This window comes from Cariama cristata, unplaced genomic scaffold (genome assembly GCF_000690535.1).
Source record: "Cariama cristata isolate BGI_N322 unplaced genomic scaffold, ASM69053v1 scaffold5873, whole genome shotgun sequence".
Classification (NCBI taxonomy): Eukaryota; Metazoa; Chordata; class Aves; order Cariamiformes; family Cariamidae; genus Cariama; species Cariama cristata.
This window is the reverse complement of record NW_009610050.1, coordinates 61,541-74,838: the sequence shown is the minus strand read 5'-3', so window position 1 is coordinate 74,838 and position 13,298 is coordinate 61,541. Positions and strand designations below refer to the sequence as shown.

The following is a 13,298-nucleotide window of genomic DNA, read 5'->3' as shown; positions in this document are numbered from 1 at the left end:
TTAGCCCACCTAACCCTTTCTCAAAGACTGCTGAAAGGCTCAAGTTCTACTTTTATTGGAACCTCATTGGAAATAATCCAAATGTAAAGAACACAGTGGAAGAAGGGACTTCATTTAGATTTCTATGTGAAAGGTTTTTTCCTAGGATGCTGGAGGAGAATGTAAAGTAAATAGTGCATGTAAATCTCTTGTATTGTGAGGAATTTGTATCCTGTCTTGCAAATCATGGCCAGACCTGGGCTAGGATATCTCTGAAGGTATGGGAACATCCTGGGAAAATGTTTTAAAACATTTTCCCATCCCTTTTGATAAACCAATTAATGAAACAAATCAAAATGAATCAAAACCATTTTTAATTTCTTTTTTATAGCCTACTGCCATCACTCTAGCTCTTGCTACAGAGACAACTTGCTCAAAATTCAAGCCTATAATATTTTCATTTTTCTTCTTGTTAACTGCTTGGGGAAGAACGGAACAGCCAGTGAAACTCTTCAGTATCAGATATTTAACAAACAATATAAACAGGTCCTCTGCCTGACCTAATTTCAATGTAGAAAAGTATTTTAAATCTGAATGTACTAAACATACTGTGTGTCTATAAAATCACAAAAACAGCTGACAAAGCTAGAATTTGTTCAGTTTTAGGCAGTACCCTTGAATTAGTGCTGTGCAGTGATTTTAAAAACTCATTCATTTTAAAACTTACTTCATTCTGCTATAATGGACTGAAAAGATCTGCAGAACTACTTTCTTCAAGTAGTTCATTTTTTTTAAAGACTCTGCTATTGACCTGCTTGCATAACATATTTTTAGCATAGTGGGAGTTACATACTAGAGCTTTTGTTACACTGTACCTAGTGCTAACTCCTGTTTTGCTCTCACCTGTCTTAAAGAATCGTGTGATAGGATTTCATGTTCTTGGACCTAATGCTGGTGAAGTTACCCAGGGTTTTGCTGCTGCAATAAAATGTGGTCTCACGAAAGAATTACTTGACGAAACAATTGGTATCCATCCAACTTGTGGAGAGGTAAGGGACGGAGAGGGGCACAGCTTGATTTAAAACCTACTTTTGAAGATGGTTACCTAGATGCGAGGAAAGAATACTACATTGTATTTTATGAGATTTATTTAGTATTTACTTAACTTCTAACCGTAAGATACTGACATGGGATAGAAAATGTGTTAGTTGTGCACTGCAACTTGTTTTCCATTGTAACAGTTCAAAGAAATCTAGTATTGTTACTTTACAAGAGAAGACCAATAGCCATGTGGATGATAATACAAAGCAACAGTAAATAAGCTGTTCTTTTGGTGTCTTGCAGGTGTTCACTACAATGGATATTACAAAATCTTCAGGACAAGACATCACTCAAAGGGGCTGCTGAGGTTAAACGTGCTGTTTTACATGTTTTCATGTTGTGCGTGCTTGGTTCTGTGGAAGCCCTAATACATCCAACTGCTTTGCAGCAAAATAAATGTTTGCATCAGTACCACTGTATGTACTGCAGCTGGGAGTGGTGCCTTTGAGAGGCTTCCTCAGTAACTAGTGTTGCAAATGGAAACAGTAATACAGCAGGGAAATCTTGAACTGTAAATCCTGACTTTGCTTGGAATCAGCACTACTGTGCTTTTTTGACGTTCTGGCTCGGAACCTTATTGTGAGGTGAGCTATGACTGATGGCTGCCATGCAAGGTTGGGAGACCTTTTTGTCTGGTCACATGACTGAACTCCTCCTGAAGGAAATTCTGAAGTTGCACAATTTAAAGCTAATGCTTCTAGGCTCCAGTGTCTTGTACAAATGCCTGAAGTAGAGGACAAATATATAATTGAATGATTCTTGCCAACAGTTTACAGTTGACTGATTTATCTTTTTTGATGCATTTTGTTTTACTTAATTGTATATTCATTTGAGGCAAGATGGCACAGATAGGATGCAATGTTGAACAGTCCGGTTCAAGCACTAGTCTCCCACTTCAACCAGTCTAAAACTTCAGAGTAATCGAAGACATTGCTGCTGTTCACATTCATAGTTGTTAGATGTCAGGTAATATGTCTTTAAGATAAAAATTTCAGTGGTAGGCATCTTGTGTGTCAGGGTTGAAGAGCATAAGGGCAGGACCTTGCTCTTGCTGTTTATGACTATATTTAGTGCTAATAGTCTCAAATCTGGTTTCAGCTCTAAGGTAAAACATTACAGATCCCAGAACTGAGAGTCTGTACTCTTATGTGGAGTACTGAAGTCTTGGAGGAGCAGGGTCTGAGAGTGATGTGTCCCACTAATATAGCAGGTGCCTGCCCGTGATGGTAATAAGCGTTGTATAGAATTTCTTTGAAGCGTGTGTTGCAGCAGCGAACAATGACTTGGTGTGCTATCATGCCTTTTGTAGTGTTGTGTACAGTCAGTACTCTGAAGCTTTCTTCCACCCCTAGCATTCTGCTCTGGGGGAATTGTGCTTGAATTTAGCTCTTAGTTTTGTCCAAAGAGACATTTTGAAAGACTATTCTGAACCTTGTATGATAGTAAACAGTTTTTAACTATTTAATCTATGATGTACCATGGAATTTGAAGTTCAATAAACAATGCACACAACACTTTGTGGTGTCTGACCTCATGGTTTATGTTATTGCATGCTGGAGACTTTATTTTGCTTCAATTATTGTTTATCATGTGCAGTACTAAAACCTCTATAGACCTGTGCATGCTGTAGTTTTTCAAGTGGAGAAACAAGTTGTCTTACCACATCTGGGGGTTTGCTCAAGAAGTCTAACGTGCTTCTATTTCAGTATGCAGAATTCTCTCTGTTCAAACTGAAAGAACAGTTTTATACCACTTCTATATACTCCAATAGATCCTAAATACTATGTAGTGTCTAACTGCAGCATAGCTGAAAGATGCTCAGTAGAATCTAGCTGGAGTGATAGCAACAAATCTTGCTGATGTTCAAATTTAATAACGCTTGGAGACTTTGAGGTTTTGCTGTGGGTCCCTAGTACTACTGCAAAATATTTTCACTTGCCTGTGGGGACAATTGCTGAGCTTCTGGTGTTGCTTTGCTGCAGAGCTCTGGGGAGTTACTTATTCTGGTCTTTCATAGAAATATTCAGTAGAGCCACTTGCTTGCTATCACTTCTGCAGCAGTAACCGTAAGAGTGGCACTGCCAAAATGTTTCATGTTTGGAAGTTTGCCTCTTAATAGGTCAGATGTTACAGTTTGAAGTAATGTAGGCATAATAGTGGTGTAAAAGTGACATTAATCTCTAAGTTTAAGTAGGTGAACCAGAGACTCACCTGAGCTGTTTTTAAAAGTCAGGGGAGATTAGGGTGGACAGCTAGTAGCAGGTAATATGTTACAGACTTTGCACAATCAAAACAGCTGAAATGAATCTTAGTAAACAATAAAGCATTCAGAAGGCATTGTATCATGAGAAACTGACTGGTAATGGCAAAATTTACCTTGTGTAGCCATGTTATAGAAGAAGTGAATGAGGAAACAAATCAAATCAATGAATGATAACTTCCTGAATTTTGCTATTTGTAAGCACTAATTGAGTTTGAGTTCAAATTCAGATCTGATTTGCAGGTCCAAGTTAATTGATCAATAATTACCACTTGCATAGCTGTAACAATATACTAATTGTGGATGTTCCTTATGTCAAACTTGCACAGGCTATCAGCTCGTTCTAAGTGATACTTTACAAGCACTGAGCACTCTATACAGTTAGACTTTTAAGTTTTAAACTCCCCAGTTAAAATATACAAGTAGCTAATAGCAAGAGCAGTATTTTAAGTAAGCGTTGCTTGTGTTTCATTAACATGTAAAGTAAAGTTGCCATCAGTTTAGTGTACATGTAAAGTAAATGGTACCATGACAACAAGACATAGTTAAAAGCCAAAATTTTAAGCTTGACAGTAGGTCTTAGAGAAAAAGGTTAGAATCTAAGAAGTAAAAACCTGTAAGAGCCAGCTAAATACCCCTGAATGTAGAGTCTGACTGGGTTTTTTTGTTTGTTCGGTTTTTGTTTTTTTAAAGAAACACATTGTTTTTGCAATCTCTTTTGTTTGGTAGGTCACTGAGTTAAATAGAATGGCTTCCTGCTTCAGTCTTTTCTAAGGTATCTTAGGTATTCTACAACTGAAAATAAATTTTAAAAAATTGCAGGAGTGGTATAGTGGCCAAGTGTGGGGAGAATTTCCTGATAAAGTTCTGAAAATGCCTTGAGACAGCTTTTGCCTGTTTATATTGCATTGCAATTTCTACAGCTTCTGCTGGTCTGCCCTCTGACAAGGAAGTTAAGGGGAATGATGTACATTCTGGAGCAATGAGGTGTAACAGCTGAGTTGTTAGCTTGATAAAAGAACTGTGAGAAACCGACACCAGTTTACACAAGCTGATTAAATGATTCTCTATAGACCAAGTAACTGCAGGTAGCAACCACTAGCATTTTCTTTGTAGGTATTTGCTTGAGTGACAAGAGTAGACACTTAAAACTGCAGGGAGAGTCCTTGATTGTTAAGCTACATAAGTAGCATTTTAATGAGTATCTGCTTATGTTTGTCTTCAGTTTTCAAACTTGCTTAGATGAAAACTCAGCTACTGCAGGTGTAACTCGGTTTGGAATGCTCTAAAACAATCTTCCCTCTAGCTAACAAGGAACAGATGCTTTGTCCTGAAACTCAGTTGCCCCAAATCATTGGTGAGTTTGGGTAGTACAGACACTCAAGCAGTGGCATTAAAGGCAAAATGGTGTATTTACATTTCTGTTGTCATAAATATTGTTCACCAAATTCTGAAGGGATCTTCTGTGTCCTTAAAATACTCTGATACTTATTCATACTGGGATACCAGGAACCTTTTATAGGCTGCAGTTGAAAATGCTCAGTTGCTTACTGAATCTGCTCTTAGCTGAAACCATGTTGTGTCTAGATCACTGATAATTATGGCACTCTCTATCTGGACTGTAGCTCTTGAAACAGTGGATAAATGGCAACGCTGTGTGGGTTTTTAACTTACTGGTGAAATTTATTCTAGGTCTAGGAGTGGTTATGATTATAGTTATTGTAGACATGGAAAACACTTAATCATCAAATTAGTAGATGGCTTTCCACATCGCATGAATTTTAATTATATTTTGAGCACTGTAAATTTGGTTGAGTAGCATGAGCAGCTAGTGCCTGTGCAAGAACTGTGGGGGCAAGTCAGAGACAAAAGGAGGAGCTGAGTATTCTGTAATAAGTCTTGAAATGCCAGAATAAGACATAAAAGATTTTTTCCTGTGTAACCATACTGTTTAAAGCTTCAGGTTCTCACTATTTCCCTTAGAGTGGCTTTTGACAAAGACTCAAAGTGTTTACCTTTCTTCAACACATCTCAAATACTGGAAGAAAACTGAAAAAAAGTCTTTTTTTAGATCTGGAGTTCCTTTATGTTTAAATCTCACACTCATGAAGCCTCCCCCAAATATTGGCAAGGGAAAAATTCCTGGATATGCCTTAGAAGAGGTGGGAACAGCAGAGGAAGGAAAGGTTAAGTCTTTTATCTAAAAAGAGATGGTGGATCTAATGAAGGAAACCACTGTTTTGTGGTTTTGCAGCACTGTAATCTATTCTCAAGGTTGTAATTCAAGTAAATGAAGAGACAGGTTAAGAACTCCTTAAATGACCTTTTTAAATCAACAGTACACAGTAAGTGTGTGATTAAACATCTTCACCTCCATTAAGGTATATGAGCTCACAGTTTGGAGCTGAGTTGCATAGTTTCCAGTGCTGCCTCTAAAAACAGCAACTATCCTTTAAGATAATTTCTCTGCATGGCAAAAATGGGAGCAGTCCTGTGCTCAAAAGTGTTATAATGACAAAATGTTTGAGAGGCAGCACTGATACCCTGTTAACTGGAAGGCAGGATAGAAAATACCATTTGTTTATTTTGCAGAGCCAATGTCACTGGTCTGCTGATTAATTTTACTTCCTTTTGGAGCAGCGAATATGACTCATGTTTGTGTGTGCATTGTGGTGCTTGCTCTGCAAGGGGGGGAATTATCAAATTACTGAAACCAGCTGTGTATGTGTCTGCAGCAGATGTAGCTGGACAGGGAAGAAAAGAATGACTGTCTTATCGAGAGATTCAAGTAGAAAGAGAGTTTGCAGGGTTTTTGAGCTATAGTATTTTTTACTAGCTTTTGTTTAAATAACTTGCCACTCATACAATGCTTACAGTCCAAACATTATGGTGGTGAAATTCTAAAAAGTTTACCTTTAATTTCTAAACAGAAAAAGTTGTTTTAAAGAAAATGGTGGTTTTGAAGTTTTCATTTGTAATAAACAAGGTTTGTAATTATTTAGCAGCTTTGTTGTTTTGACCACTGAAAGGACAAAAGTGCTATTTCTATAGTTAACTTGGTTAAAAGTTACTTACTGCAGTCTCATGATTTTTTTCTGAAATACAGAAACCTCCCTACTCTTGTATGTACAATGTCCTGTAAGGAATTCTGTCTTCAAAGAAATTCACTTTGTCTCCCTTTCCCATTACACCCAGCTGAGTCCCCTGCTGTGGTTGATTTGACTTGGCTGTTTCTGCCACTCTGAGTAGCATGCCTGCTAACTGTAGGTACATGTAGGTTGTAACTAAGTGCACTGAGAACTGAGGTTTTGTGAGCCTAAGAGTGTCTGGGCAGGAAACTCACTTTAAGTAGTACTTAACACTGTTGTTGCTGTTTGCTTTTAACAGAGGCTGATAGTTGCGGGTAGATGCTGGCATGGTTCACCACCTTCTTGCCTTGTAAAACTGTGACTCTTGGAAACCTGGCACTGACTTCCTTGTGTAATCTTCCCTTGGACATGCTCTGACTTGGGGCTTGCATAGCGTGTGGGCAGAGGGCAATTTAGAGAACTGATGGGGTCTGAACTATTGCAGATGGTGATTGAGTGGAAGTCATGGGCTGGCATTGTGAATTGGCAGGGGAGGGAAGCCATGCTGGCAAGGTTGTTTGAGCAGAAGAGGAAAGAATTGGTTGGGGTGGAAAGGATTGGTTTCATCTGGCATTTTTCACCTACCTCTCTTTCTTTTCTTCCTCACCTGAAGCAGGAAGAAAAATTATGGTAGAGCCTCTACCGCCCTGTGGTTAAAACCCTATGCTGGGGCTGTATCAGCCAGGTTTGTTGACAGGTAATGTGTCTAATCCTTCCATCCCATCTTTTCTGGGTGTAGGTAGCTATACTAGCAAGTGGGTGGACTGGGAAGCAAAAGATTTTACTATGCACTATTCCCTCCCTTTGCAGGCAGAACTTCCCTCAGCTTAATTCACTCTGTTCCTCTACCTATCTCTACGCCTTGACAAAGATTGTTGCCTACCCTGTGGGATATCAGATCTTCCTAGTCTCTTTCCCCAAAATAGGAGGCCCCATACTTTCCCTGGAGCAAATACCTCTACAAAACTGCTCTTTCTTTCTTCCTCTTCCTCTGTCACTCTCCAGGCTTTCAATTACATCTATCATCTCCCCATTGCTTTTCTATTGCTCTTGACTGTTAATGTTACTGACCTTTGACAATCCACTCCCTCCTCCCAGCTGAGGGACAAGCTTTAGAAGGATTATTCATCTTGAAGGTGATTAAAGGTGCTCCTTAATTGGCAGATTGGCATCTCCATGACATTCAAGGTCTCTACTGGGCCAGGGAGGTGGAGGAAAAAAGCTTGGGAAATGCACCAACTGCCTCCCACGTTGGATGAAACATTAAACAGCCCTTTCCCTTCAGGCTCCGATTTGTCTCTCCCTTTTACTAAAGGAGTTGAGTTTCTAAATTAGGAAGCCTAAGGTTCTGCTATTGAGATCTTTGTATTTAATTTAGGTCACATTCTGCAGGGGCTTAAGTTCACATCACTCGTCCTGACAATCAGCGGGAAATGTACACTTTTAAAATGTGTTTGTCTTGTACTTGGGTTGCTTATCTGGGCAGTTACAGTAAAGGTTAGAACTTCGCTTTGTCTTGCATCTATGGTGTGACTGCGTTGGTTACTTAATGTCTCTGAGGATAAGCTGATATTGCATGAGAGAGGATTAGTTGCTGTTTGCACAGCTTTTTAAAGTTATAAAATGAGATGTGATGAGAGCAATGTCACTGGCAGGATCTGTTTGATGCAGATCTGTTTCTGGCTGATGGCCAGCAGTTGTGTTAGGTCTTGTTAGGGGCCCTGTGAGAAACTGAATTCCTAGACTTCCTTATTCAAATTTTTATAAACAAAGTGAGGTGGGTTAACCTTGGCTGGCCACCACGTGTCCACCAAGCTGCTCTCTCGCTCTACCTCCTCAGCGGGACAGGGGAAGAAAATACAGTGGAAAAGCTCATGGGTCAAGATGAGGACAGGGAGACCACTCGCCAATGACTGTCACAGGCAAAACAGGCTCTACTTGGGGAAAACTAACTTAATCAATACTAGAGTAAAATAGTGAGAAATAAAACTAAAAACACCTTCTTCCCTGGCTCAACTTCAGTCCCAACTCTTCAGCCTCCTCCCCGGTGGTGCAAGGGGATGGGGAATGGAGGGTTGTGGTCAGGTCATTACACTTCATCTCCACTGCTACTTTCTTACGTTATTCCCCTGCTCCAGCCTGGGATCCTTCCCAGGGGATACAGTCTTTCACAAACTTCTCCAGTGTGGGTCCTTCCCACAGACACTTAGGTTTACACTTTTGCCCTCAATCCCTTTTTAATATCAAGTATAAATAAGTAGTTAATGCTTTTGAGCTGGGATTTTATGGTTTAGCACTTTTCCTGTGGTCCTGCTACTGTCCACAAAATAGTATTAGTAGGACAGAGCTGTTAACATTTTCTATCACACCATCTGTGCATTGCTCCAGTATTCCAAGAGTCTTTACTTGTAATCAGGGATTAAACTATCTTTGCAATTCATCCTAGTGGCATATGATAGCAGGCATAGATTGCTCTGAAAAGTTGCAGAAGATTGTTGAACCTTGAGTTACTTCTTTCCAGTGCAGTAGCAAAGACAGCTGTATTTGTCAGACATTGAGAAATCAATGCATCTCAAAATTCAAAAAGTTATCACGGAATCATAGAATGGTTTGGTTGGAAAGGACCATAAAGACCATCTAGTTCCAACTCCCCTGCCATGGGCAGGGACACCTTCCACCAGACCCGGTGGCTCGAAGCCCTACCCAGCCTGGCCTTGAACACTTCCAGGGATGGGGCATCCACAACTTCTCTGGGCAACCTGTGCCAGTGCCTCACCAGCCTTGTGGTGAAGAATTTCTTCCTAGTATCTAATCTAAATCTTCCCTCTTCCAGTTTAAAGCCATTACCCCTTGTCCTAGCACTACATGCCCTTGTAAAAAGTTCCCCCCAGCTTTCTTGTAGGCCCTTTAGGTACTGGAAGGCTGCTCTAAGGTCTGCCTGGAGCCTTCTCTTCTCCAGGCTGAACAACCCCAACTCTCTCAGCCTGTCCTCGCAGGAGAGGTGCTCCAGCCCTCAGATCATCTTCATGGCCTCCTCTGGCCTCGCTCCAACAGGTCCACGTCCTTGTGTTGGGGGCCCCAGAGCGGAGTAGAGGGGGAGAATCCGCTGCCTTGACCTGCTGGTCATGCTTCTTGTAATGCAGCCCAGGACACAGTTGGCTTTCTGGGCTGCAAGTGCACATTGCCAGGCCATGTTGAGCTTCTCATCAGCCAACACTGTTAGTCCTTCTCCTCTAAAGTTCTAAGGATAAGATGCATTCCTGAGTAGAGTTTGGGCATACTTTCCTTACCTGTTTGTTTTCTTCTGTTCTGCAAAAATAAAGATCAGTTTCAGCACACTTCTTGTTACAACTAATATTTTTTTTAGTTATTTTTATGTATAACAAAATATGAGATGCAAAAAAAACATTTTGTCATCTCTAAGCCTAACATAAACAAACTGGATTAGTTGCTTACACTTGTACATCCCCTTGTAAATATCTGCTACACTGTTTTACTTGAGTCTTTTGTTTGTTTTTTGAGATTTAATAGCTCAAGGAAATGGAAGCAGGGAGGGGAAAGCATAAGGCAAAGAACTGATTTAAATGCAACTGTCCTCCAAAGCCTTTTGATTTGTGTCAGGAAGCGAGAATACAGTATGCAGTGGGGAGGGGCCATGTTCATCTCTGACTTTGGTCAGCACTGCAGCGTGTTTCCAGTCGTACTGGAGGCAGCACTGTGGAATTGCCCATCAGTGCCTCCTCTGGTGCAGGTGACTGAGTGGGCTAAGCTATGGAGTGCTCACCTGGCTGCTTTTTCATTGCTTCTGTGCTCTAAGTAGATGATTAATACCCTGAAGATCAAAACCATTTTTCCAGCTAGCCCTAAAAATAGTAACATACATTAAAAAACTTAATGATTTTCAAAGTGAAATATGAAAATGTCAAGGTAATTCTTATAATAAATTGTTCTTTTATTCTTGTGGTTTCCTAAGTCGTCCTTTATTAGAGTGATGATACTTTAAATGTATTCATTAATTATTACAACATGAAAGATTATAACCTTTAATTTGCGGAGTTCTTACCTACCGTGAAAGAAACTAAGTGATAGTCTAATACTCTTTATCGTTGATTTGTGTTACACTAAAAACTGGATGACAGTGGCCTAAGCAATGATAAAATCTTGTATGGAGCTCTTCTTCAGACTCAGTTGTTGCTTTGTTTTTCTTGTTTTCTTGGTGAGCTCAGGTAGCCATTAAAATCTTTTCTCCCAAGCTGTTTCTTTTTGGAGAGTCAGCAGTCAATGCAGAGAGCAGAATTAGTCTGTTTGAAAAGTCTATAGCTTCTCTCTGAACTGCAGAAGACATCCTGAAGGAATGTTCTGCTCTCATTCAGTCCATAGCACTCGTGTTGAAAACTTTGTAGAATTAGTGTGGAATAAGTAATCGATGCTTCTGATTTATGAAGGCCATGGGGCATCTCAGGAAAAAAAAAGCAGATTGCATAAATTTGTCTAACTTGATTGCTAGATTGTAACATAGGGTGCCGATTTTTTTGGATCTTAATCTCACTCAAAGCAAAACGGAAGTGTTTTACTGTCTTCCAAATTTTCAAACTGTATGTTTGCATGTAATGAAATGAATCTTCTGTATAAGAGCAAAATGCATAAGCAAACTTTTGTCTTACAAGAGTGTTTTTCTGTGTCTGCTATTAAAACAGTAATGTCTGTATTAACGCATGCCATAGTCCTGAAAAGGACAGGAAAAGGACTGAAAAATCCTGAGGGAGTATAAAATTAGACGACTCCTAGAAAAAGAATGACTTTTTCTGTTTATTTCTCAATTGTCTTTCTATGAAGGCTTCTGTAACCTGTAAGGCATATGTTATCTCCCTGAAGATACCACAATGGGAAAACTCCAATCTCCTTAAATTTAATTAAAACAAAAGTGGGGCAAATTCTTAATACTTTACTGCTTTGTGAATGAATTGCCATAAAATGAGACAAGTTTTTTTAAAGCAAAGGATGCATAGGCTATTTTTTTTATAATTAGGAAAACAGTAGGTAAAATACTTATATAATCTTTTGTGCCCAGAAAGAACAGAAATCTGCTTGAAATGTGTTATCTTATGAATTTTGATCTTTTAATTTCTTAGGTAAAAAGGAAATGGTTTTCAACAAGTGAGATACATAACCTCATGTCCTGGTTTCAGCTGGGATAGAGTTAATTTTCTTCCTAGTAACTGGTACAGTGCTGTGTTTTAGTATGAGAATAATGTTGATAACACACGGATGTTTTAGTTGTTGCTAAGTAGTGCTTGCTCTAAGTCAAGGATTTTTCAGTTTCCTGTGCTCTGCCTGTGAAAAACTGTATTGACCATCACTTGTCTGTCTTGGGTTTTGTTTCTCTCTCTTTTTGTTACCTCCCTTTTCATTTCTACTATTATTATATTTTATTTCAATTATTAAACTGTTCTTATCTCAACCCACAGGTTTCATGTTTTTTCCAATTCTGCTCCACATCCCACTGGAGTGGGGGGAGGAGCGAGCAAGCAGCTGTGTGGTACTTAGTTGACGGCTGGGGTTAGACCACACCACCTCAGAAAAATTGGATGTATATCTTGATGCAAGATCACTTGCTTGAAGTAAAATCTCTTACGGTTACCTAGGATTGGTGGCGAGGTGAGGGGTGGTTCCTTTTCTGTATTGTGTGCTTTGAAGGTAAGATTAATTTATAGATGGAGGGAAAACCCATGAATCCTATATACAGGACTGTAACATCCAGCCTTTTAGGCACCAGGAAAATAATGCAAAATAGCTGCAGCATTTCTGGTGAAAGCCTTCTCTTGAATATTTTATAGAAGTAATAATATCTGTTTGGAGACAAATACTATTAGCCAGTCTTGCTGCTGTTCTATTCCTGGTTTTGTCCTAAAGCCTTTGCGTATTTGCATTTGTTCCAAAGCAGAGGCCAAGAAACTGAAGAAAGAGCGAGAAACTTGGATTACTTCTGTGGTAAAGAGTAATGTTAATGTTTTGTCAGCTGATTCATCTAACATTTCTTGCAGCATAGTTCTTTATACTTCAGTCAAACTTACTAGTTCATCATGTTGAAAAAATAATAGAAACACAAGAGATGACGAAGGGGGCTGCTTTCCTCATCCACAGTCTGAAAGCAAAGAAAGCAGAAAAAGTGTATGAGTTGTGATGAAATTTTCTGTACCACTCCACATGGTGTGCTTGTCCAGGCTGACTGAAATCGATCTACTGTATGTGTTTAGGATTCACATGTTATTGTCTCTGTATGATCCTGTGGTGAAAACAACTCTTAATTGCCACAATGAAACTTTAATACAATTGCTACTGCAACAGTGCAAATGGGAAACAACCTGTTAGAAACATTAGGCTATTCTGAACTCTTGGCAGGAGGTGGTGGATTCAACAGTATTTCTTAAATAATAATTTTTTCTGCTCATAAAGACAAACTTCTAATAGGGTTGTAGCAAGTCTTTTTGGAAATGTATCTTTACCAAATCATCTTCCTACTTCAGCAGTTCTCTTGTCATTAATTAAATGCTTCACTGGATTCAGTTCCCTATCCACTGACTCTTTTTCTAAATTTTGGCATAGTTTGTGGCCATAGGTTTTGATTTAGTAAGGTATATTATATGGAGTATGAAGAGATCTGTTTACACAAAATCATGGTCACTTGCATTGATGCTTATTGGATTCAATCTAGTTAAAGATGATCTCATTACGACAGAAATTAGATGCATAAAGGTAAGATAATGTCTTGCATCTTAAGACAAATATCTTGTGCTGTTTATGCAGAATTTGGGAGAGCTGAGAATCAG

The 13,298-nt window shown here is 39.2% G+C and overlaps 1 protein-coding gene across 1 annotated transcript in view; it reads left to right on the top strand.

Moving 5' to 3' along the window:
- The window catches only part of LOC104159754 (thioredoxin reductase 3-like), a 12,943-nt gene extending 11,142 nt beyond the window's left edge, over nucleotides 1–1,801 (top strand). Inside the window, exons 14-15 of the mRNA XM_009697746.1 lie at nucleotides 894–1,028; nucleotides 1,324–1,801. Coding sequence (XP_009696048.1) covers nucleotides 894–1,028; nucleotides 1,324–1,386 — 198 coding nt within the window. The 3' untranslated portion in view covers nucleotides 1,387–1,801. The remainder of the gene's footprint in view (nucleotides 1–893; nucleotides 1,029–1,323) is intronic.
- Nucleotides 1,802–13,298: the final 11,497 nt, after the last annotated feature.